The sequence below is a fragment of the Giraffa tippelskirchi genome, chromosome X, assembly GCF_054371585.1.
Source record: "Giraffa tippelskirchi isolate mGirTip1 chromosome X, T2T-mGirTip1v1.2.pri, whole genome shotgun sequence".
Taxonomy (NCBI): domain Eukaryota; kingdom Metazoa; phylum Chordata; class Mammalia; order Artiodactyla; family Giraffidae; genus Giraffa; species Giraffa tippelskirchi.
This window is the reverse complement of record NC_137289.1, coordinates 55,700,688-55,724,149: the sequence shown is the minus strand read 5'-3', so window position 1 is coordinate 55,724,149 and position 23,462 is coordinate 55,700,688. Positions and strand designations below refer to the sequence as shown.

Below are 23,462 nucleotides of genomic sequence, written 5' to 3'. Positions count from 1 at the left end.
GACAATTCATAGTATGACATACGTACCCTCATTGAAAAATCCCATTCCTGGAGCTTAAGAAGGAAGAGATTACTGTGGGCTGTGGTGCTTGAGGAACGCTTCAGAGAAGAGGGACTCAGACTGGTCACTGAATAGTAGGATGAGACAACCCATTAGGTCATTCTTGGAAGTGAGCAGTGTGGTGTGAAGAAAAGTGTGTAACTAGAAAGATCTGTTCTGGTAGCATGGCTATAACCTGACTTCCTGGAATAGGTACGACAAGTTTAGTGAGGGATACAGTTGGAATAAGGCCACTTTGAAGAACTAAGCTGGCCAAATCTGCACATTTTGCAACTCAAAGTAGAGGTGCTGCTCAGTGCCACCTGAAGAGAGGATGAGTAGAATACCAATTAAATGGAGTCAGGAATAAGATTTCCTTTGTGATCCTAATCCAAGGAAAGTATTAAGGAAATACCATGCAGCTATTAAAAGAGATCTGTTTATTGGCATGGAATGACACTGATGCTTTTATATCTGGTGACAGAGAAGACTGTGACATCATCTATGGAAAATTATTAATAGATTCCATTTTTAAAACTGGTGTGTAAACAGACACAATTTCCATACAATTTCAGTAATGACTTTCTAAGAAACTTCACATATTCCATATCCTGGAAGAAAATACTGTGCTAAAGAAGTTTTCAGAGACAGGCATTGGGGAGATACAAAATAAGACAAGGGTTTGACCTTTTAATATGCTTATAGCTAGTGCTTTAAGTTACAGGTGGACATGTTGGAAGGGATATAGTTATGTAAATGAACGTGTTAAAATAATTTTTTAGAGATTAAACTCATTTAGAAAAGTTGCAAAGGAATGAGACTTCAGAAAAAGTAGCTTATGAAACGTTTTAAAAGAAAAGTAAAATCACCAAGGTTGCTAAGTTTCTACTAGTCTCTTGATTGTATGAAGATGGCAGCCTTTTGACATGACTGTTGCATACAAAAAGATCATCACATTTCCTTTTGGAGTGGACAAAGTGGACAACAAGTTCCAGAAGCAGATAGTGGTAATGATTGCACAACACTGTGAATGTACTTAATGCCACTGAATTGTACACCTTAAAATGATTAAAATCATTAAGTTTTATGTTATGTGTATTTTCCACAAAATAAGAAAAATACTATACCATACCTTCAGACAAGAATTGCAGAAGTCAGGGATAGAGTTGGTTTGGAGAGCGAATACAGGCTTGTGGGAAATACCATATGTCTTGTTATTTTTAGACACAGTGAAAATGTTTTGTCTGAGGATGCTGTTAATTTTTGAAATGGTAAATTTATGATTCATAAATTAGAAATCACTGCAGATGGTAACTGCAGCCATGGAAGAACTGCTCCTTCCAACTGCTCCTTGGAAGAAAAGCTATGACAAACCTAGACAGTGTATTAAAAAGCAGAGACATCACTTTGCCAACAAAGGTCCGTATAGTCAAAACTATGGCTTTTCCAGTAGTCATCTATGGACATGAGAGTTGGACCATAAAGAAGGCTGAGCGCCAAAGGATTGATGTTTTCGAACTGTGGTGTTGAGAGTCCCTTGGACAGCAAGGAGATCAAACTAGTCAATCCTAAAGGAAATCAACCTGAATAGTCATTGGAAGGAATGATACTGAAGCTGAAGTTCCAATATTTTGGCCACCTGATGCGAAGAACTGACTCATTGGAAAAGACCCTGATGTTGGGGAAGATTTAAGGTGGGAGGGGAAGGGAGTGACAGAGGATAAGATGGTTGGATGGCGTCACCAACTCAATGGACATGAGTTTGAGCAAACTCTGGGAGATGTTGAAGGACAGGGAAGCCTGGCGTGCTGCAGTCCATGGGGTTGCAAACAGTCGGATACAACTGATTGAACAATAATAAAATTAGAAATTGACATATGGAAGTGTTTTTCAACACAACAGCCACTAACATTATGAGAATGGCTGAAGGAGATGTGTATATACAATATACACAATGTAAACAAAACCTGTTTAGCTGCTAATTTGAGTCTGCCTCTTTTGCGACACCCATGGACTGTAGCCTGCCAGGCTCCTCTGTCCATGGAATTTCCCAGGCAAGAGTACTGGAGTGGGTTGCCATTTCCTTCTGCAGGGAATCTTCCCAACTCAGGGATCGAACCTGCATCTCCTGCATTGCAGGTGGATTCTTTACTGCTGAGCCACCAGGGAAGCAGGCAAAATATATATGTATTAAATTTCATACACATAGAAAATTAATAAATGTTAGTATAACATCGCTGGATCAGGTACAAAGTTGATTAATATCTGAAGGGTGATAAACTGAAATCATTTATGTTTTCTATTCCACTAGACATGAATCATTTCCATATCTATTGGACAAAATACCTACAAGTTAATATCAGCCTCTCAGGGTTGAAAACTTGCTCAGTCAGCAGGAAGTGAATCCCAGCGCTGCACTGAACTAGTATCCAGTAACTTACGTGGTCTTTACCCAACTTTTGTATACTTTTTCTGACAGTGCAACACCTCCCATCCAATTTTAGGCTCCAAGGTTTTTGGAAGTGGGGCAAAGTGGCAGTTTTGCCTCCATTCACAAACCAGAAGTGATAACAGAGATCGTCCTGGTGGTGAAAACTGGAGACTGAATGTTGGTTTTGCCTATCAGTATTTTCAACACAGATCTTGCGTGTGTTTTAATACATCACCCGAGTTTTATCAGTGCAGTCGCTCAGTCGTGTCCGACTCTTTGCGAGCCCATGGACTGCAGCACACCAGGCTTCCCTGTCCATCACTCTCGGAGCCTACTCAAACGAGTTTTATACAGAACATTAAGTCAGTTGGTCTCTGAACTCCTCATGGAGTGTTCCTCGCCAGCCCTGTGTTCCTACAGAGCAAAGCCCAGGCCTAGGACTGGAAGCGTTGGCGCCAATCCAGCCTTCCTTTCAGCCATCTTCACCACCACCGGGAGCTTCAGGTTGTTCTAGCAAGCAGCTCAGCCCTAGAGGCAGAAGACTGTACCTTGCTTGCTGCTGCAGGGTTGCGGCAGACATGCCGAATGTGCGGTCACGTGAGGCTGAGGGTGGGTCACATGACGGCGCTCTGGCTTGGACCGGCGTAGAGGGGTGTAAGCACTGAAAGGGTCGGGAAAGGCTTGCACCTGACGCTTGACGGACGGCTGTAAGAGGAGTGGTAGGATGTAACGGTGGGTGGGTGGGTGTCTCTTCAAGCTGCACTAGCCTGAAAACGAATTGCTCAGGTGCCCAGGATTACGGTATTTGTTGGCAGAGGACACTATTCCTCAGCCAGTCGCGAGCGTCTTAGCTGGGGTTCTGATTTTTGTCCAGGAGCGCAAGAGGCCGGAAGTCATCCTGAGGGAGGCGTATGTGGAGAGAAGCAGCGGCCGCTGTTGGAGGAGGTGGGTTGGAGGCCGGCCGGCCGGGAAATAGCATCCATGGGAGGTGGTGATAGAGACTAGATCCTCGTGGAGGAAGCGCCTGGGACCTTCGTGCTGCCTCCTGCTCCATCCTGCTTTCTGAACGCCCCTCACCCCACCCCAGGCTCCCCGCCCAGCGCAGCGCAACTCTTGTTTCTCTGGGTAGGGGAGGTGGACACGAGGAAGCAGTTGGCTTCAGGGGTGCCTAGAGAGAGGACACGGTGAAGTGACAGTTTGTGAACACCTGTGGTCTTGCATCAGGAAATGCAGGTGTGAAGATAAGAGCTGTGAGCTACACTCCCTTCATCCCAGCTCGTTGGCCCTCTGTCTGTCTTTTCCAGCTGGTGAGACCAGCTCAAAATTGGGGCAGGCGGTGGGATATACAAGGCTCCAGCTGCCTAGAGCTGTAAGAGGGGAATTAACCCCAATCTGGGCAGCTCTGGGGAAGGGGAGATAACAGACTTAGGCGGAGGGAATCTGTTTGTTTTGGGCCCTTCGCGTAAGAGTTCTCTTTGGGATACGGCCAATTCCCAAGATGATTCCTGGATCTGTGCCCCAGGTAGCAGCTCCCTTCCATCTAGGAACTCAAAAGCTGCTACTCCTTGGAGGCTCCCTCCTGCTAGGTCTTTGAATAGGGTTTTTCTGGCAACCACCTATGAAAACTGCTTTATGGGTGGTTTCATGTGTGTCTGCTCTGCTGACACTTTGCTGTCTTTGTCTTTTGCTTTCTGCCCATTTCTTCAGGCGTGTTTCTTTGGTCTTACACTAGGTGTAGGTCCTTGGTATATCCTTATCCTCTTTCTAACTAAATATCCCCACTCCACCTACCCACTCCCTCCCACCTCCATATCCACCAGATCCCAGGGCAGTTTAAGAAAGTGCCAATAGGAAATAATGATTTTTCCTAAGCCCACTCGTATCCTTATTTTTATACTCAGTATAGAGTTGAAACTATGCAGTAATTCAACTTCAGGCCCTCCTGTTTACATTTAAAAGCTGGAATAGAGCAGTGGGCATGTGGGTAAAATTACAGAGATTGAGGCCTTAGGGCTGCCTCCTCCTCTCTTACCCCCTGCCTCTTTTGTTGTTATCCTCTTCCCTCCATTCCCCAGAATTCTGGTAATATATGTATTGGGACCAAAAGTTGTGGCCTTTCCCTGCAAGCTTTGTTGTCTTGTCTGTGTTGTTTTAGAGTTTGACAAAACACCTCAAACATTAAGTGGTATGTGAAAGTCGCTCAGTAGTGTCCAACTCTTTGCGACCCCATGGACTATATAGTCCATAGAATTCTCCAGGCCAGAATACTGGAGTGGATAGCCTTTCCCTTCTCCAGGGGATCTCCCCAACCCGGGGATCGAACCCAGGTCTCCTGCATTGGGAGGACAGATTCTTTACCAGCTGAGCCATAAGGGAAGCCCTAGAATACTGGAGTAGGTAGCCTATCCCTTCTCCAGCAGATCTTCCTGACTCAGGAATTGAACTGGGGTCTCCTGGATTGCAGGCGGTTTCTTTACCAACTGAGCTATCAGGGAAGCCCTTAAGTGGTATAAGAGAGAGTACCTCTGACCTTTGTCTCTGGATCCTTGCACAGAGCCAGGAATTTCTTGAACCTTGGGAGGATCTTTGTTATGCTTATGAATGGACTGTGGTTGGTCCCTACTTAGCTTCAGGATGTGAGAATGTGGGCTGGTCACTATAAAGGGACAACCACGTAATTAGAGTTGGAACTTTAGGCCAGCAGGAACTTCTGAGTGGGGAGGAGGCTAGATTGGGGTTCAGTCATGTGACCAGTGATTTAGTCAATCATGCCTATGTAATGAAACCCCAGTGAAAACTCTTCCTGGTCGGTAACCACACTGATTTCCAGGGAGGATGATATTGCCCTGAATCCATGAAAAGAGGGCATGGCATTTGTCTGTATGTCTGAGATGCGTCCATACCTTGTTCTGTGTGTATCCTTTCTAGTAAAACTATAATTCTACATATAGCACTTTTAGTGAGTTCTTTGAGTTGTTCTAGTAAATTATCAAACTTGAGGGGGCCATTGTTGTTCAGTCACTCATTTGTGCCCGACTCTTGGCAGCCCCATGGACTGCAGCACTCCAAGCTTCCCTGTCCTTCACTATTTCCCGGAGTTTGCTCAGACTCATGTCCATTGAGTCAGTGATGCCATCCAACCATCTCATCTTCTGTTACTTCCGTCTCCTCCTGCCCTCAATCTTTCCCAGCATCAGGGTCTTTTCCAGTGACTCGGCTCTTCGCATCAGGTGGCCAAGGTATTGGAGCTTTGGCTTCAGCATCAGTCCTTCCAATGAATATTCAGGGTTGATTTCCTTTAGGATTGACTGGTTTGATCTCATTGCTGTCCAAGAGACTCTCAAGAGTCTTCTCCAGCACCACAATTTGAAAGCATTGGCAGTCAGCCTTCTTTATGGTCCAACTCACATCCATCCTGACTACTGGAAAAACCATAGCTTTGACTATATGAAACTTTGTTGGCAAAGTCTGCTCTTTAATATGCTGTCTGGGTTTGTCATAGCTTTCTTTTGAAGAAGCAAGTGTCTTTTAATTTCACGGCTGCAGTCAACATCCACAGTGATGTTGGAGCCCAGGAAAATAAAATCTGTCACTGCTTCCACTTTTTCCCCGTCTATTTGCCATGAAGTGATTAATGGGACCAGATGTCACGACCTTATTTTTTGAATTTTGAATTTTAATCTAGCTTTTTCAGTCTTCTCTTTCACCCTTATCTGGAGGCTATTTAGTTCTTCTTCACTTTCTGCCATTAGAGTGGTATCATGTGCATAACTGAGGTTGTTGATATTTCTCCTGGCAATCTTGATTCTAGCTTGTGATTCCTCCAGCCTAGCATTTCACATTATGTACTCTGCATAGACGTTAAATAAGCAGGGTGACAATATATAGCCTTGGTGTACTCCTTTCCCAATTTTTTACCAGTTCATTGCCATGTCCAGTTCTGTTGCTTCTTGTCCTGCATACAGGTTTCTCAGGAGGCAGGTAAAGTGGTCTGGTATTCCCATCTCTTTAAGAATTTTCTACAGTTTGTTGTGATCCACACAAAGACTTTAGCATATATCAATGAAGCAGAAGTAGATGTTTTTCTGGACTTCCCTTGCTTTTTCTGTCAGATGTTGGCAATTTGATCTCTGGTTCCTCTGCCTTTTCTAAATCCATGTTGTACATCTGGCCATTCTCGTTTCATGTACCTTTGAAGTCTAGCTTGAAGGATTTTAGGTCTTCCCTGGTGGCTCAGTAAGTAAAGGATCTGCCTGCAATGCAGGTGACCTGGGTTCAATCCCTGGGCTGGGAAGATCCCCTGGAGAAGGAAATGGCAACCCACTCCAGTGTTCTTGCCTGGAGAATTCCATGGACAGAGGAGCCTGGTGGGCTACAGTCTATGGAGTCACAAAGAGTTGAACACGACTGAGTGACTAGCACTTTCACTTTTCTTTCAGTTTGAAGGATTTGAGCATTACCTTGCTAGCATGTGAAATGAGTGCAATTGTATGGTAGTTTGAACGTTTTTTGGTGTTGCCCTTCTTTGGGATTGGAATGAAAACTGACCTTTCCCAGTCCTGTGTCCATGGCTGAGTTCTCCAAATTTGCTGGCAAATTGAGTGCAGCATTTTAACAGCATCCTCTTTTAGGATTTGAAATGGCTCAGCTGGAATTCCATCAACTCCACTAGCTTTGTTCATAGTAATGCTTCCTAAGGCCCGCTTGACTTCACACTCTAGGATGTCTGGCTCTAGGTGAGTGACCACACCATTGTGGTTATCTGGATTATTAAGACCTTTTTGAGGGGGTCATGGGAACCCTTGAATTTATTGCTGGTCAGTCAGAAGTGTGGGTGGTACTCCAAGACTTGTAACTGGCATCTGATTTGGGAATGGGGACAGTATTATTGGGGAGTGCACTCTTAAACCTGTGGAGTCTGCCTCTAACTCAGGGTAGTTGGTGTCAAAGAACTGATGATGTCAAAAAAAAGTGTCACACATGCCTATTTTTAGCAGCCACCTCTCAATTCATATCTATAAACTGACCTTTGATCCTATGCACCATGCATAAACAAGTTAAATTGGGTGAAAAAAGCAGCCTGTGTTTTTGTGGCATACATCTACAATTTAGATGATTTTTAAAGTTCTCTTTCTATTTTTATTTTCTTATCACAGCTCCCTCAGTCTTTATTTTCTGTTACAGAAACTTCACATGGTGGATACACTGCATTTGTATTTGGGAAACTTCACAAGGCAGTCCAGCGAGATACCTCTAAGTCCCACATGCATCCCAGTGCAGATACTTAACTAACTCACGCCTGTGGATTTTTTCAATCTCAGCCAAAGGACAGGGAAGTGTGAGGTGTGGAAGTGTGTGTGTCTATGCATGAAGATGATTATCTCTGTTCTGATCACTCCTTGGGTAGCACTTATAAGGGCTAGATCATCCCTCAGTTTTTTTTCCTGGGAGTGTAGTTGAAGTAAGTACCTCAACACATATGTGGCCCTTTTGTTTCTCCCTCCTTTCTGGATAAATATTATGGGTTTTCTCATGTAATAAATATCAGGACCCATTCAGATGTCACTTGACCTACAGTGTTGCTACCTGGGGATAAAATTAGAGTGGAATTGTCATCTGTCCTATCATGAATGAAAGATATAGGACAGGAGACAATCTGTCTATCACAACTGATCTTCTGCTCTACCCCATTTCAAAAATGCAACCTTCAGTGGGACCTCATCTAGATAATTCTGCCAGGCTCCCAATGGAGGGTTTCAAGGCCCTGTGCAATTCTCCCATACAGTTCTACCTTTCCATCTCCATTTCCAACACATTCTTCCAAGTCTGGGCCAGAACTAGAATGAGATAAAGACATAATTTAAGGAGGCACTCACTTGTGCCTCACCCACTCTAATCCCTGCTCCACTTTGCCTGTACTCAAGCTGCATTGGACTGTCTGCCGTTTCCTAACCCAACTGTTCTCTGTACATTGCCACTTTTGTGTATCTCCCCAGGCTGTTCTCTCAGTCTTCAATATCCTCATGCTCTTTCCCTGCCTATGGGAAACATAGCCATCCTTTTAGGCTCAGCTCAAATGCTAGGACCTGTTTGAAGTCTTTCTGAAACTCGCACCCTTACTCTTTGTCCCTTGGTAGGAAGTAATTCCCCCATCCTGTGTACTTACACAGTATTTTATTCACCCCTATTTTAGCGTTTGTTTCTTTATATCGTGCACTGGAGCCTTTTTTTAATGAATAAGACAGAACTAGTGTTGATGGACAGATAGCATAGAGGAAGAAACTTGGACTCTTTTTTTTTAATTTATTTATTTTAATTGGAGGCTAATTACTTTACAATATTGTAGTGGTTTTTGCCATACATTGACATGAATCAGCCATGGGTATACATGTGTTCCCCATCCTGAACCCCCATCCCACCTCCCTCCCCATCCCATCTCTCAGGGTCATCCCAGTGCACCAGCCCTGAGTACCCTGTCTCATGCCTCAAACCTGGACTGGCGATCTATTTCACATATGATGATACACATATTTCAATGCTATTCTGTCAAATCATCCCACCCTCGCCCTCTCCCACAGAGTCCCAAAGTCTGTTTTTTACATCTGTGTCTCTTTTGCTATCTCGCATATAGGGTAATCATTACCATCTTTCTAAATTCCATATATATATGTTAATATACTGTATTGGAAGTGAAAGTTGCTCAGTTGTGTCCAACTCTTTGTGACCCCATAGACTATACAGTCCATGGAATTCTCCAGGCCAGAATACTGAAGTGGGTAGCCATTCCTTTCTCCAGGGGATCTTCCCAACCCAGGAATCAAACCCAGGTCTCTCGCATTGCAGGCTGATTCTTTACCAGCTGAGCCACCAGGGAAGCCACCAAAATATACTGTATTGGTGTTTTTCTTTCTGACTTACTTCACTCTGTATAATAGGCTCCAGTTTCATCCACCTCATTAGAACTGATTCACATGCATTCTTTTTAATAGCTGAGTAATATTCCATTGTGTATATCTACCACAACTTTCTTATCCATTTGTCTGTCGATGGACATCTAGGTTGCTTCCATGTCCTGGCTATTGTAAACAGTGCTGTGATGAATATTGAGGTACACGTGTCTCTTTCAATTCTGGTTTCCTCGGTGTGTATGCCCAGCAGTGGGATTGCTGAGTCGTATGGCAGTTCTGTTTCCAGTTTTTAAAGGAGTCTCCACACTGTTCTCCATAGTGGCTGTACTAGTTTGCATTCCCACCAACAGTGTAAGAGGGTTCCCTTTTCTCCGCACCCTCTCCAGCATTTATTGTTTGTAGACTTTTTGATAGCAGCCATTCTGACCGGCATGAGATGGTACCTCATTTGTGGTTTTGATTTGCATTTCTCTGATAATGAGTGATGTTGAGCATCTTTTCATGTGTTTGTTAGCCATCTGTATGTCTTCTTTGGAGAAATGTCTGTTTAGTTCTTTGGCCCATTTTTTGATTGGGTCGTTTATTTTTCTGGTAAACTTGGACTCTTGAAGTGTGAATCAAACCGCAGTCAGTCTGACCTCAAAGTCTGAGCCTTTTACTGCTTTTCACAGTACAGTCATCCCTCTGTATCCAAAGGGGATTGGTTCCAGGACTACCCAGAGATAGAAACCTCCACAGATGCTCAAGTCCCTTGTATAAAATGTCATATATTATTTGCACATAACCTGTGCACATCTCCCCATATACTTTAAATCATCTCTAGATTACTTAAAAATGCCTAATACAAATCACTTTCACTTTCAATACAATGTAAATTCTACATAAATGTAAATACAATGCCAATGCTCTATAAATAGTGAAAGTGTTAGTCAGTCACTCCTGTCCAAGTCTTAAACCTCATGGACTGTAGCCCGCCAGGCCCCTGTGTCCTTGGAATTCTGCAGATAAGAATAGTGGAGTGGGTAGCCATTGCCTTCTCCAGGGGATCTTCCTGACCTAGAGATTGAACCTGGGTCTCCCACATTGCAAGCAGATTCTTTACCATCTGAGCCACCAGGGAAGCCCATAAATAGTTGCCAGTGTGGCAAACTAAAATTTTGATTTCTGGAACTTTCTGGAGCTCTCTGTTTCACATATTTTTGATCCCTGATTGGTTGAGGACATGGAAAGGTGACTGTACTTGTTAATATTAAGATTTAATAAGTGCTTTGTAAATGCCAAACACTCTTCTAAGGGTTCTAAATATATTAACTTATTTAATCTTCAAAACAAACGTATAGACTAGATGTTGTTATTGTCTGTGTTCTACACATGAGGAAGCTGAGGCACAGACTGGTAACTTGGCAAGCTCAGTTAGCTAGCAGAGCTTGATTTTTTCTCTTTTTTTTCTTCTTTTGCCAGCAGAGGTTGATTTGATTAGCAGAGGGGTTGTGGTTAAAACCTTTGTAGTTTGAATCTGGAGCTGGTGTATGTTACCACTATGCTACATCTGTATTCCTCCAGTGTTAATTATCAATAAAAGCTACCATCATCACCAACACTATCTTCATCATCGGATTTTCTCTTCCTTACAGCTTGCAGCAAAGTTTTTATTCATCATAAAGAAACTTGAACCTGATTGTTGGGAGACTCCCTGTCCCTTATCCTTTTCTACCTGTGAATCAGCATACTCCAGCTTTTCCTTCCTTCTCAGTTTAATGAAGCATCATGTACCATAATTTTTACTACTTGCCTACCTCATTCCTCTAGTGCCTGGCTCCACTGTCCTGGAAAAATCTCAGCTCTTGATAAATCCCAAATATCTACTTCTTTTTATACCTGTGTTGCTTAGTACAGTGCACCTGGAGAAAGGTGACCAAAGCTTTCTGACCGTTGACACTATAAATTTATCTTTCTCAACCTCAGTACAGTCGTCTGGGTAGAAAGCAGATAACCTTTGATATCTTTACACTATGGATATTTCACATGGGTACACTTTGACAGAGTGACTCTCTGAATTGAAACTAGGCTTATCTATGAGCTCATGTATTTAGTGTACCTCTAAACCCCCTAGATAAATAAGGTTTAGGTATTTTTCGCAAAACTTTCCTTCTCAATCTAGAACAGAAGCCAATCACAGTTGTCAGACCTCTAGCAATCACTAGGCAAGACAGTCAGAATCTACAGTTTTCCTTTCACATGGAAAGATGTGTTTTGCCGCTGGTTTCAAGAGATAGGGCTTACCAACAAACAAAGGTCAGAAACTGTTACTCATTGAAGCATTATTTTGTGCTTGAGCATATAGTAATTTAGGGTTGTTCTATGGAACAGGAATTTAACTAAAACTAACTTAATAAGAACATTTATTATTCACTGGTTGGAAGTACTGAGGTAGGGCAGTCTTGATGATTGTTTGATTCAGCTAAGGACTCAGCTTTTTTCCCATCTCTTTCATTTGCCACTCACAATATCAGCTTCTATCCTAAGGCTGGAAACTTGATGTGTGCAAGGAGTCAAGCAACTTTTGAAGGAAGAAAAGAAGACATCTTTATTGATGGCCTTTTCTTATGAGTGAGGACACTTTCCTCAGAAATTCTTCTGCAATCTTCTCTTCACTTCTCACTGAGCAGAGTTACATCACCACCCATTCCAGAGCACCAAGGGGATGAATTATCCCTAGACCAAGCAGACACCTCTGGAATTGGGATCAGCTTCCTTGTGGTACATCACTATAAGGAGGAGGGAGACATATTTATGTAAAAGTGATGTTCTTTTAGTATAGTAAAGGATTATGTTAAGCAACACATAATATACAGAGCACCAACGTTACAGTGAGAAAGAGCACAATGGCAATGTCTTAGCAATTATGACCTCTAAAAGCCACCAAGGAGATCTCATCTACTCTTACTGCTTTTCCCAGCCCACCCCATAATATGACTAGATCACAATTTTAAAAGGAATTAGAAAGACTTGATACTTGCAGATATTTCAGAATATCAGATAGTTTCTCAAGTATATACAAGAATCCTGTAAAGTAATTACCAATCCCCTTGGAAGGATAACTGAGTTATAGAAACATTACGTACCTTTTCCAAAGTGACACAAATGGTTAGTGGTAAAGTCTCTACTCATGCTTTGGACTGCATAGCTCTGAAGTCTGGCCATGTCCCAGAGTAGAGCCCGCAGTAAAGAGTCCCTACTCTACTATGCAGCCTCCTTTGAGAAAGTGCTTACCGGGCTTTTTGAAATGTTTGAAATGCCAAACATTAGTTATGCTTGGAAAGAACTTAAAGAGTAACTGGGTGAGGATATTGATTACAAAGTGAAGGGAAGGGTCTTTCTCAAAGGAAAGCAGGGTGTTTGCTTTGATATCCCTACTGCATCAGTAACAGAAGTACAAGGAAAGTGGCATGATTCACGGCACTGGCAGCTTTCTCTGGCCATGGAGCAACCAGAGCTAGAAGGACCACAGGAAGGATATCACAACTTCTGGGGACAGCGGGAAGGCAGTCAAAGTTTCAGGGGACAACACAAGGGCAACCAAGGTGTCAGGGGACAGTGGGAAAGAAGTAGAAGCTTCAGAGGACAGTGATCAGCAGGTGGCAACGAAAGTAACAGTTTCCAAAACAAAGGCCAGGAGCAGAGTTTTAGTAAAGCATTCAGACAGTAATTTGAAGTAGAAGATTTATGTGGCAAAAACAGAACTATGTTCACCAGCATGGAACTGAACATTATTTTTCATACAAAGTTAAAAGCACATTGTAGTTCCTTCATGGCCACTTGTCCAGTCCCCCTCTCTTCGAGAGAAACCAGCTTCATCTAAATTATTTCATCTCATTGATGGTTGTCATGTATAACTATTGCTACTTCTGTCTCTGGTATTCCTTTGGAAAAGGTGTATGGATTCATTACATATTCTAACGTATTGTCTATAGATTATAAGATAAAGTCAAGGATGTATCTGCTGATACTTTTTAAGATGACCTGTCTTTATACTTAGAAATGTCTCTTTAACAGTACGCTTCCCTTGTGGCTCAGATGGTAAAGAATCTGCCTGCAATGCAGGAGACCTGTGTTTGATCCCTGGCTCAGGAAGGTGCCCTGGAGAAGGAAACAGCAACCCACTCCAGTATTCTTGCCTAGAGAATTCCATGGACAGAGGAGCCTGGCAGGCTACAGTCCATGGGGTTGCAAAGAGTTGGACACGACTGAGTGACTATCACTCACTACAGGGCTTGGAAACTGGTAACTCTAGTCTACGAAAGCACCTAGTAGTGTAGCGCACCACCTCTTTATGGTAGTGGTGGTAACAGAGATGACTTTTCTCCAGAGGTTAAGTCACAGTTGTTCAGACCTCACCATATCTTTGATTCAGGAAGTCTGAATTCTAATCTGCACTCCACATTAAGAATCTGGGGGCTAAGATGCCAAGTTCAGGGAGTCATGTAAATTTTCTATACTTGGGAGAGAAAAGAGCAAATATTCATTGAGCAGCTAGGTTTTCAAGAGCAACTTTATTCCCAGATCTGAAGTTCAGCTGAAAAGAAGAGAATGAAAGCTGTGTTCACTGATCTTTAGTTACCCTGTTAAAATCCCTAGGCCACACTTTCAGTTCTGACATGCAAAGAGCTTGGAAGTCCTGTACTTACAAGAAAAAAGCTGAACAAACTGAGAATCAGTGACTTAGAACCATCATAGAACTGACGTCACAAGGCAGATGACCACCCCAAATTCTGGAGAAAAGACAAATTGGAGAGTCACAGCCTATCTCTCTACATAGAGCAGAAACTGCTGGAGATGTAAACAGGTAAGAACACTTAAGTGGGACAAACTGCTGGAGACTGAGGGTGGAAAAGTATGAGAATGCAAAACCCCTAAGGGACCTGCAGTGGACTTTACCTCCAGGAACTCATAGTGGAGATACCAGAAAGATCTCAGTGCTCTGGCAGTGGGAGGGGAAGTGTACACTCAAGAAATACACTCCCCAGCCTTCTCCATAACAAAGGGCTACTCTCCAGTGGAAAAGACCTTCCCAGAACATTATCCCAGCTGAGGGAAAGGCATTCCTTATATCCAGCCCACTCTAACCTTCCATTCTCCTGTAAGGAGAAGAAAGATGCTAAAGAAACATTTGTGAAGGGCAGAATCTAGAGGCACAGGCCCACAAAAGACTGGAATTTAACTGTAAGATTTTAGAACACTTCCTCTCCTCCACATGCTAACAGGCCTCCAGTACAGTAACAGTGAAGTGCAGCTGAAAGAGTTGCAAACGCAGACTCTCTGAAAGATATAATTAGGGAAGCCCAAAGTTAAGAGGAGAGACAAAAATAAAGAGGCTAGAGGAATTTGAAGACTGGCACCTACAGTTACAGCAAACATTATGCACAGCCCAACTGCTACTAAAAGTCGGTTTACCTTAGTTCTTATTACCATCATCCAACTTTCAACACAAAATTATAAGATGTACTAAAAGGCAAGGAAAAGCATTTAAGGATACAAAGCATCAGAACCAGGCTCAGATATAATGCAGATTTGCTGCTGCTGCTGCTGCTGCTAAATCGCTTCAGTCGTGTCCGACTCTGTGTGACCCCATAGATGGCAGCCCACCAGGCTCCCCCGTCCCTGGGATTCTCCAGGCAAGAATACTGGAGTGGGTTGCCATTTCCTTCTCCAATGCATAAAAGTGAAAAGTGAAAGTGAAGTCGCCCAGTCATTTCCAACTCTTAGCGACCCCATGGTCTGCAGCCTACCAGGCTCCTCCGTCCATGGGATTTTCCAGGCAAGAGTACTGGAGTGGGGTGCCATTGCCTTCAAACAGGCAATTTAAAATAAACATGATTAACTTGGTTTTTTAATTGAAGGATAATTTCTTTACAATATTGTGGTTGTCTCTGCACTATATCATCACCAATCAGTTATATATATTATATGTTTACAATTTATATAGTTTTATTACATCCCCTCCCTCTTGAGGCTTCCCCAAATTCACACCTTCCACCCCTCTAGGTCATCACAGAGCACCAGGCTGGGATCCCTGTGTTTGTTATACAGCAGCTTCCTGCTAGCTATTTCTTTTACACATGATAGTGTATATATGTCAATGCCACTTTCTCAATTTGCCCTAGCCTCTCCTTCCTCTACTGCATCCACAAGCCCATTCTCTATGTCTGCATCTCCATTTCTTCTCTTAAATAGGTTCATCAGTACTATTTTTCTGGATTCTCTCTGATTAATATGTTAATAGCCATAGTAGATAAAACTAGACTGGTGTGTATGGCAAGTGTGTGAGATCCCAATTGGTTCTAATCCTTGGCATATTCCCACCCTGCCAAAGATGATGAGCCCTTGGAATCCCCTGCAAGAGAAGACCTGACAGGAGCCAGGAAGAGGAACCAGGACTGCCCCTACATGGTGCCTGACCCCTGGCTGTGGGGTAAGAAACAGGATTGTCTGAGCAGGTGCAGGTCCTGTCAGGGAAAGGTCCTCTTTCCTGGGCAACTGTGGGGACAGTGAAATGGTAAAGTGTGCCACCACAGCGACTGAGAGAACAGCAGTGTGGCAGAAAGAATGACGACACTGGAGCAGACAAGTGGTTTGTCTCCTCAGCCAGAGGTCTATCAGGGGCTGCCTTCCCTTAGAAGAGGGGCAGGGGCTTGGCCTCCACGGGCGCCCCCTCCCACTTTCCTCCAGCCCGCGGCCCTTAAAGGTGAAAGCAGCCCCCCTGCCACCCGCACCCAAGAAGGATGGCCGGCGTGATGGGGGAAGGGAGGGGCGGACACCAAACAGTCTGCGGGTTCACGCGCGCGCACGCGCGCGCACACACACACTCTCTCTCTCTCTCTCACTCACTCTCTCTCTCTCTCTCTCTCTCTCTCTCTCTCTCAGCCCCGGACCCCCTACTACGCTGCAGGGCCAGAAGCGTGGGGGTGGTCACCACAAGGAGGGCGGCGGAGGGTGGCAGAAGGCTGGCGAGGCGGGATGGCGTGGCCCCGCCCCTCAGGCGGGCGTTCCTCCCGGCCCCGCCCCCTCTGGGTCGGAACTACGGTGGGCCTGGGGGGGGCGTCGAGCCCATTCGTGCCGTATCCCTCCGCCCCTCTTCCCGACACCCTCGCTGCCAGCTGTCGGTGCTGCAGCCTGCGCAGCCCCTACCCGGTTTGGCGCAGCGGCGCGGGCCGCGGGAGCCCTCTTTGCCATTCTGCCCGCACGGCGAGCAGTGGGAAAAGAGAGAGGAGCTGCGACCGGAGGGAGGAGGCCGATCACCGAGACCTTGCGCCTGCGAAGGCAAGTTGGGGTTTCGCCGGGCGACGACCGGCTCACAGCCTGCCCTTGGCAGCCTGAGGACGGGGAGGCCAGATTGTCGGAGCTGGGCCCTTAGAGATGTCCTTAGCGCCAGGGGACCACTGGCGCTGAAAATGCGGCGACCGGCGCGGGCCGGGGCCGGGTCTTGGCCGCAGGGACTCCCTCTGATGCTGGGGAGGCTTACGGCGCGGGCTTTCCGAGTGCCTGTGCCCCGCCCTCGACGGTGCCTGTGCGGGGAGAGGGCTGTGGGGTGGCTGCTGCAGGCGAAATGATGGAGGGAGCCCTGGTGGTGGCCCCGGGGAGTCCGCTGGAGCCGGGACAGGAACAGCCCGGGCCATGATTCTGCCAAGGGCCTGTTGTGCCCCTCGTGCCGGGTGCTGTCCCTTCCCACAGGCACCTCTTTGATGTCAGTCTCCTGTCTGCGCAGTTGATCTGGCGATTTCAATGGAAGGGGAACTGAGCGCGTAGATTATGAAGACACCAAAATGACAAATCTGTTGCTTCTTAATACAGCTGTTTAGTTGCCTTCCGTATTTAGCTCTTGCACGTGTCAAATGCAAGCAGATGACACGGTGAGGAGTCCTTAGGCTTTCACAGGAAGGATCCATATAAATAAATAATGTATTAATCCACGTTTCTCGTTTGGAACCTGTTTTCTGAACATCCTAGCGCACTTGAATATGTTGAAGTGTGGGAATGGCTCTTCAGAATAGTGAGGAAAATTTTCTACAGGGTCAGTTTAGAACGCATGAAGTCAGTCTGCCCATTCAGTTTCTGGTTCTGGAAACCCAAACCCATTTTCCCTTCACAGCCCCTCTCATTTTGGTGCAGAAGCAGTCCCACAGATTTTTTGGAGTTACTGGGAGTGGGTATCAATTTCTGGAAGGTGAGAGATGTTTATTTACTTATTCCTTGATTCTTCAAAAGGACATTTTAGGACCTGAATTCTGGGAATCTGTTCATTAACCAGCAGCAGCAGCAGTTCATTAACCTGATACTTTTCTACCATTGTCAACATACTGTTTTGGTATTTTACTGAATGTCCCTCCTTTTTATCCAGGGTGTGACTCTTCAGCTAGTGGACTGTTCTGTAGTGGTGAAGATAGCATCTCCTGAAACCACCTGCTGTGTGGCCTGGCTGGCATAGGTGGTGAATGAGGTAGGAACTATGTATGTGTGGGGAAGAGGAAAAGGCTGTGGGCATGCAAGATGGTGTTGAAATAATAGCCCCCATTATCTTCACTGCCTGCCTTCTAAATACAGTTGCCTATGTTCCACTACCCACTCTTGCATCTCATATTTTTGTTCAAGGGAGAAGGTGTGGCCTCTGCTAGGCAAATGACTGACTTTAGAGTTGGGAGGTATTATTAGACAAGCTGCAGGTCTCTAGCAAGAGAGTGGATGGGAGATCACTTGGGAAGAGCAGAGAGATGAGAGACATTTTTCATGGCCTTGAATATGCAGAAGCATGTGTTGTAACACTTGTGATGGGTGCTAGGTCATCTCAGTCTCTTCTGTTTTTTTTTTTTCCTATTTTTTTTTGTCATTCCTAGGTTTGTTCTTTTCAGAGTCCCGTAGAAATCTGCAGGTAGCTGTTCTCTTTGAACTTGATTAAGAAAGAGGACGAAAGCTATTCATTTGAATCCAAGGTGAGTGTGAGCATGAGCACCCCCATTGATTGGGAGTGGGAATTGGCTATTGACAAGTAAGACCAGATCATATCTTGAAGCCATTGTATTCCAACTTCCCACACACCTTTGCCCTCACATTTATGTATAGGAGATGGGGATGGGATAAGACACAATTGTGCCTATAGGGTAATTGATAGATACCCAGGAAGTGGGGAAGGATAACACGGAAGAGGATCAAGGAGGCCAGAAACAAAGCTCTAGATTTGGAAAGGCGGGTATTGGGTTTAGAAGCCAGAGTGCATATCTGTCTACCAAATGCTTAGAGTTCCAATCCCTTCTGTGTTTTTGTTCATAGGTCCACCTGTGAGTTGGCTATAGGGCTTATCAACGCCAGAAGCAAGAGAAGAGGAGAAAATTCCACCATATCAGTGCAGGTTGGCGTGAGGCATGCCAGGACAGACCTGTAGAGTGTAGTGGTATATTCCAAAGGGGCTGTACCCCTTAGTCTCGCTCACTTTCACCAAACTTTCTCATCATCTCTGTTCCTGTTTGATGTAGAGAAAAGAGAAGTGTCTGGACAGGGCATTGTTGGGCATTAGTGGGACTATGGTAGGGATAAAATGAGGTAAAAACATTTTCTACTATTCCACTCTTACCACACAATCCATCTGTACTCTCACGTTCTTTGTGACTTTCTGCATAGAAAAATGCAGTTGAAAGAGACTGAAAGCTCGTTTTTTTCTTCCACCTCAGGTCTATCTCCAGTGCTAGCTGTGGTGGCTTTGGAGTGACAGAAGATCATCACCTTCAACCTAGTAAAAGAATATTAGGACAGTGACCCAAGACATACTGAGAACCAAGGCCAAGACTGTGTAGAGTTATCTATATAACTGGGCTTCAGCTATGGCTGGAGCTAAGAGTAGAAGGAATAGGAATAGAAAGAATGAGAATAAAAAGAAGGCCAAAACTGAAAAAAGGGCTGTTGTAGAAGCCGAAGGAAAAAGGGAGGCCACTGATACAGTCAGATCAGCTGAAGGAAAGAGGGAGGCTCCTGGTGCAGCCAAGACCCAGGCCAAAGCAATAACCAAGGCAGGGCCTCGGGCAGATGCAGTGGCAGTGGTGAAGGCAGCGTCTAAGAACAAGATTGTTACTGAGATGAAAGAACATCTGCCAGATGTCCGTCCCAAAGCTGAAGATGAGGCCACTAGAGCAGCTCGGTTTTGTTCTGCGGCTCAGGCTAGTGCTGAGTCCAGGTTTACATGTAAAGATAAGACTCGTATTGATACCTGGTTTGGGGCTGGGGAAGAGGCCAGTGTTGGTTCCTGGTTCTGGAATGGAGAAGAGATTGGTAAACATTTCAGTGCTAAGGATGAAGATAAAGCTGATACTGGTCCCCCATCCTGTGCTGAGAAGTTGGAGCCTGTGGCTGGGACCAGCTGTAAGGCTAGGTCAGGAACTGAGGAGGAGGAGGAGGATAACGTTATTGGGAGCTGGTTTTGGGATGGAGATGAAACTAGTTTTGACCCTAACCCTAGACCTGTGAGCAGGATAATTAAGCCTCAGCCTGTGGATGAAATTAATGAAAAAGATAGGCCCAAGGACTGGTCTGAGGTAACTATATGGCCCAAAGCTCCTGCTGTAACTCCAGCAGTGTTAGGCTTTAGATCCCAAGTCACATTTGAGAAAAAGCCTCCTTCATATGTTGTCCTGGCCTCTGCTGAGGAGAATACCCGTTCTTCGCCTGTGGCAACAGCGGCAGCATGCCCTTCTAGGAGCACTCCCTCTAGCTCACAGCCTGTCTCTGAGTTCCCATTTGGTTCTGACCCTTGCATCCAGACTATAGAGGAAATTAGGCGCCAAATCAGGATCAGGGAGGTGAATGGAATTAAGCCATTTGCTTGCCCTTGCAAAATGGAATGCTACATGGATTCCGAGGAGTTTGAAAGACTTATTACCTTACTTAAGTCAACTACTGATCCTCTCATTCATAAAATAGCTCAAATTGCGATGGGGATCATTAATGTTCATCCATTTGCTCAAGAGTTCATTAATGAGGTGGGTGTAGTGACACTTATTGAAAGCTTGCTCAGTTTTCCTTCGTCTGAAATGAGAAAAAAGGCTGTCATTACTCTGAATCCCCCCTCTGGGGATGAAAGACAACGCAAGGTTGAATTACATGTTAAGCATATGTGTAAGGAAACCATATCTTTTCCCTTGAATTCACCTGGACAGCAATCTGGATTAAAGATACTAGGACAACTGACTACTGATTCTAACCATCATCACATTGTTGCCAATTACTTTTCAGAGCTTTTCCATTTGCTGTCCCTTGGAAATCGTAAAACTAGAAATCTTGTTTTGAAAGTACTTTTGAATATGTCTGAAAATCCAACTGCAGCCAGAGATATGACCAATACAGAATCATTAGCAGCATTAAAACTCATCTTTAACCAGAAAGAGGCAAAAGCCAATCTCGTTAGTGCTGTGGCCATATTTATTAACATAAAAGAGCATATCAGAAAGGGCTCGATTGTAGTTGTTGATCACTCCAGTTATACTACACTCATGGCCATTTTCCGTGAAGTTAAAGTGATCATTGAAACAATGTAAAATGAGCTAGAAATAAAAGAGAATTCTCTGAACAATCTACACACTCGAATAGGCTGTCTGTTCCTAAAGAGCCATGCATAATGTTTTGGTTATTACAGTGTGCATGTTATGAATTACATCTTTAACACAATATTACCTGTGACAGTCTAGGCCTGAGCTAGACCATTTTGGGGTGTCAGTGTTTCATTATGAGTTGAAAACATCTGTGAGTTATTATCTTGTATAGATGGAGAGATTTTTAATGTTTTACTTAATTTAAGATAGTAAACTGGTGCATCGTAAGCTAAACTTGTTCATTAGTATCTGCTTAAATCCATTTGCAACTTCAAATGATTAAAAAAGATAATATCCTTGAATTTGTAATCTAGTTGCATAAACAAGGCATATACACAAAAAATATCTAATGACACACATATATTCATATATATATATATATATGCACACATACATATATGTATACTGCACATGCTCATTGCCAAATGTGCCCTCTCAATATATAATGGCAGGGTTGCTTGCTACAGGCTGTTTAATGTAAAAGGAATTACTGTTTTTCCCCTATTCTACCTGAATCAGATAACTCCTACAACATACAAATGGCCCTGAATCTCAGATAAAATGTAATATTCATTTTTATTTTGATAACTACATTTATAACTCATTTTTTGGCTATTTCATTTATGTCAAGTCATAAAGACGAGGAAGGAGGTAGGTGTAGAGAAGAAACAATTTCCAGAGTACCTACTGTTAATGTCAGTTACTGTGTTAGCACTACATATTACAGGTTTCCTCTTTTCAACAATGGTTCTCTGAGCTACGTACTGGTATTTTTTTACGATTATAACTTATTATTCTGGATCACCTCCAATGAGAATTAGGAAGGTTAAATCATTTTTCCTAGATTTACATGGCAGACAAGTGGCATTGCTGTTTTGTCTGATACCAAACCCACTCTCATTGCCCTACTACCTTATAGCCCTCTTCCACTTTTTTGTGTGGCAGCCTTCAAGGCTCACAGATTGATTTTAATGATTAAATTTTGCTGTAGATAATGCTCCTGCCAGTCTTGCAATTCTTAACTTCCTCTGAATGCACATGTCCATTAGGCATTTGGCTAAACCTTGCTGAAGTTAGAAGAAAAGTCTAGGATGAATGTGTATGGATTTGAACTGGTAGTGTCTGGGAAACAGTTGGTGCCCAAAACAGTTGAATGATAAGATGTAAATTTGGAGTCAAAACAACTGAAATTTGCTATATGACCGTATGGGCTTCAATCTGTATGTACTTTTTCCCTCCAAAGAACTAGAATCATTCTGTACATTGTTTCATATCTTACGTTTTAAAAGATAATTGTTTTCTTCCTCCTTGCAAAGCTACCTTAATTTACCATTTGTAATTTATTCTCCTGTGAGTCATGAAAAGATAAAACAGTTCTATCTTTTACTAGTAGGCAAGCCTACTCTCTGCATTTGTACCAGCTAAAACTGTACAGGATAAACTTAATTGGAGAAATTTAGGCCCAGGCCTAGAACTGCAGCTTCACACAAAACAGGAAAGCTAGGAGAGAAGCTGATGCCTCAGTCTACATGATACTGATTCCTGAAGGTCTGTGGTCCAGAAAGCATTTCCAGGACTTTTGGACTATAGCTCTGTTTTCTAAAACTCATGGTAGGAATTAGAACCTCTTATCTGAGTTGAAGTGAATGTCTCAGTATGTAAAAATATTGGATTATATACTTTGAGATTGTTAAACAGTTAAAATGAAGGAGGACCATACAGTAAATACTGTTTGTGACTTGCCTTCTCCCCATCCTCCACTGTCTATTGTGACCATCTTTCTGTATCAATAAATAGACTTCTACAAATATTTTTGAATCTCCTATTTAAAGTTTATCTTGTGTTAACATTTGGTGCATAGTACTCTATAATCTTTCATTGCATATCCTCTTAATAAAGAATGTGCATAAATTTATTCTATAAAAATAAGACTACGGTATTCTGCAACTTTCCTTTTTGTCCTTTCAGTTATCTTTCCAATTTAGTATTCTGCATATCTACCACATGCTTTTTATTTAATAGCTTTATTGAGATATAGTTGACATATATCAAACCCTACATATTTAAAGTATACAATTTGGTAAGTTTTAACATATGTATTACAGACATGAAACTATCACCATAATCAAGATAGCAAACATATCCATCACCTCCAAAAGTTTTGTCATGCCCCTTTGTGATCTTTCCTTCCCATCTCTCCCTATGCTGTCCCAGACAACCACTAATTTGTATTTTGACAATATAGAGTCATTTTCATTTTCTGTAGTTTTATATAAAAGGAATCATACAACATATATTCTTTTGGAGGGAAGGAGATCTCATTTCTTTTTTTATTTTCTAATTTGAAGAAAATTGCTTTACAATGTTGTATTGGTTTCTCCCATACAGCATTGCAAATCAGCCATAATTATGCATATTATCCCATCCCTCTTGAGCTTCCCTCCCCTTCCC

The 23,462-nt window shown here is 43.5% G+C and overlaps 1 protein-coding gene across 6 annotated transcripts; it reads left to right on the top strand.

Moving 5' to 3' along the window:
• The first annotated feature begins 3,081 nt into the window (after window positions 1–3,081).
• Window positions 3,082–22,937, top strand: GPRASP3 (G protein-coupled receptor associated sorting protein family member 3). Of its 6 annotated transcripts, XM_081567005.1 has the most exons (9): window positions 3,115–3,189; window positions 3,345–3,415; window positions 14,017–14,224; window positions 15,752–15,850; window positions 16,303–16,698; window positions 17,777–17,875; window positions 18,270–18,365; window positions 18,703–18,781; window positions 19,101–22,937. In XM_081567005.1, exon 9 carries the CDS (start codon window positions 19,251–19,253, stop codon window positions 20,955–20,957), a length of 1,707 nt encoding a protein of 568 aa, XP_081423131.1. In that variant the 5' UTR covers window positions 3,115–3,189; window positions 3,345–3,415; window positions 14,017–14,224; window positions 15,752–15,850; window positions 16,303–16,698; window positions 17,777–17,875; window positions 18,270–18,365; window positions 18,703–18,781; window positions 19,101–19,250; the 3' UTR covers window positions 20,958–22,937. The 6 variants fall into 6 exon arrangements, with proteins under 6 accessions (XP_081423133.1, XP_081423135.1, XP_081423134.1 ...); XM_081567006.1 differs by having other exon boundaries at window positions 3,117–3,415; XM_081567007.1 differs by lacking the exons at window positions 15,752–15,850; window positions 16,303–16,698 and having other exon boundaries at window positions 3,082–3,189.
• The last annotated feature ends 525 nt before the right edge of the window (window positions 22,938–23,462 follow it).

Bases quoted from the DNA above. Each gene is read 5' to 3' on its own strand.
- GPRASP3 (XM_081567007.1), top strand. From the start codon at position 19,251: ATGGCTGGAGCTAAGAGTAGAAGGAATAGGAATAGAAAGAATGAGAAT.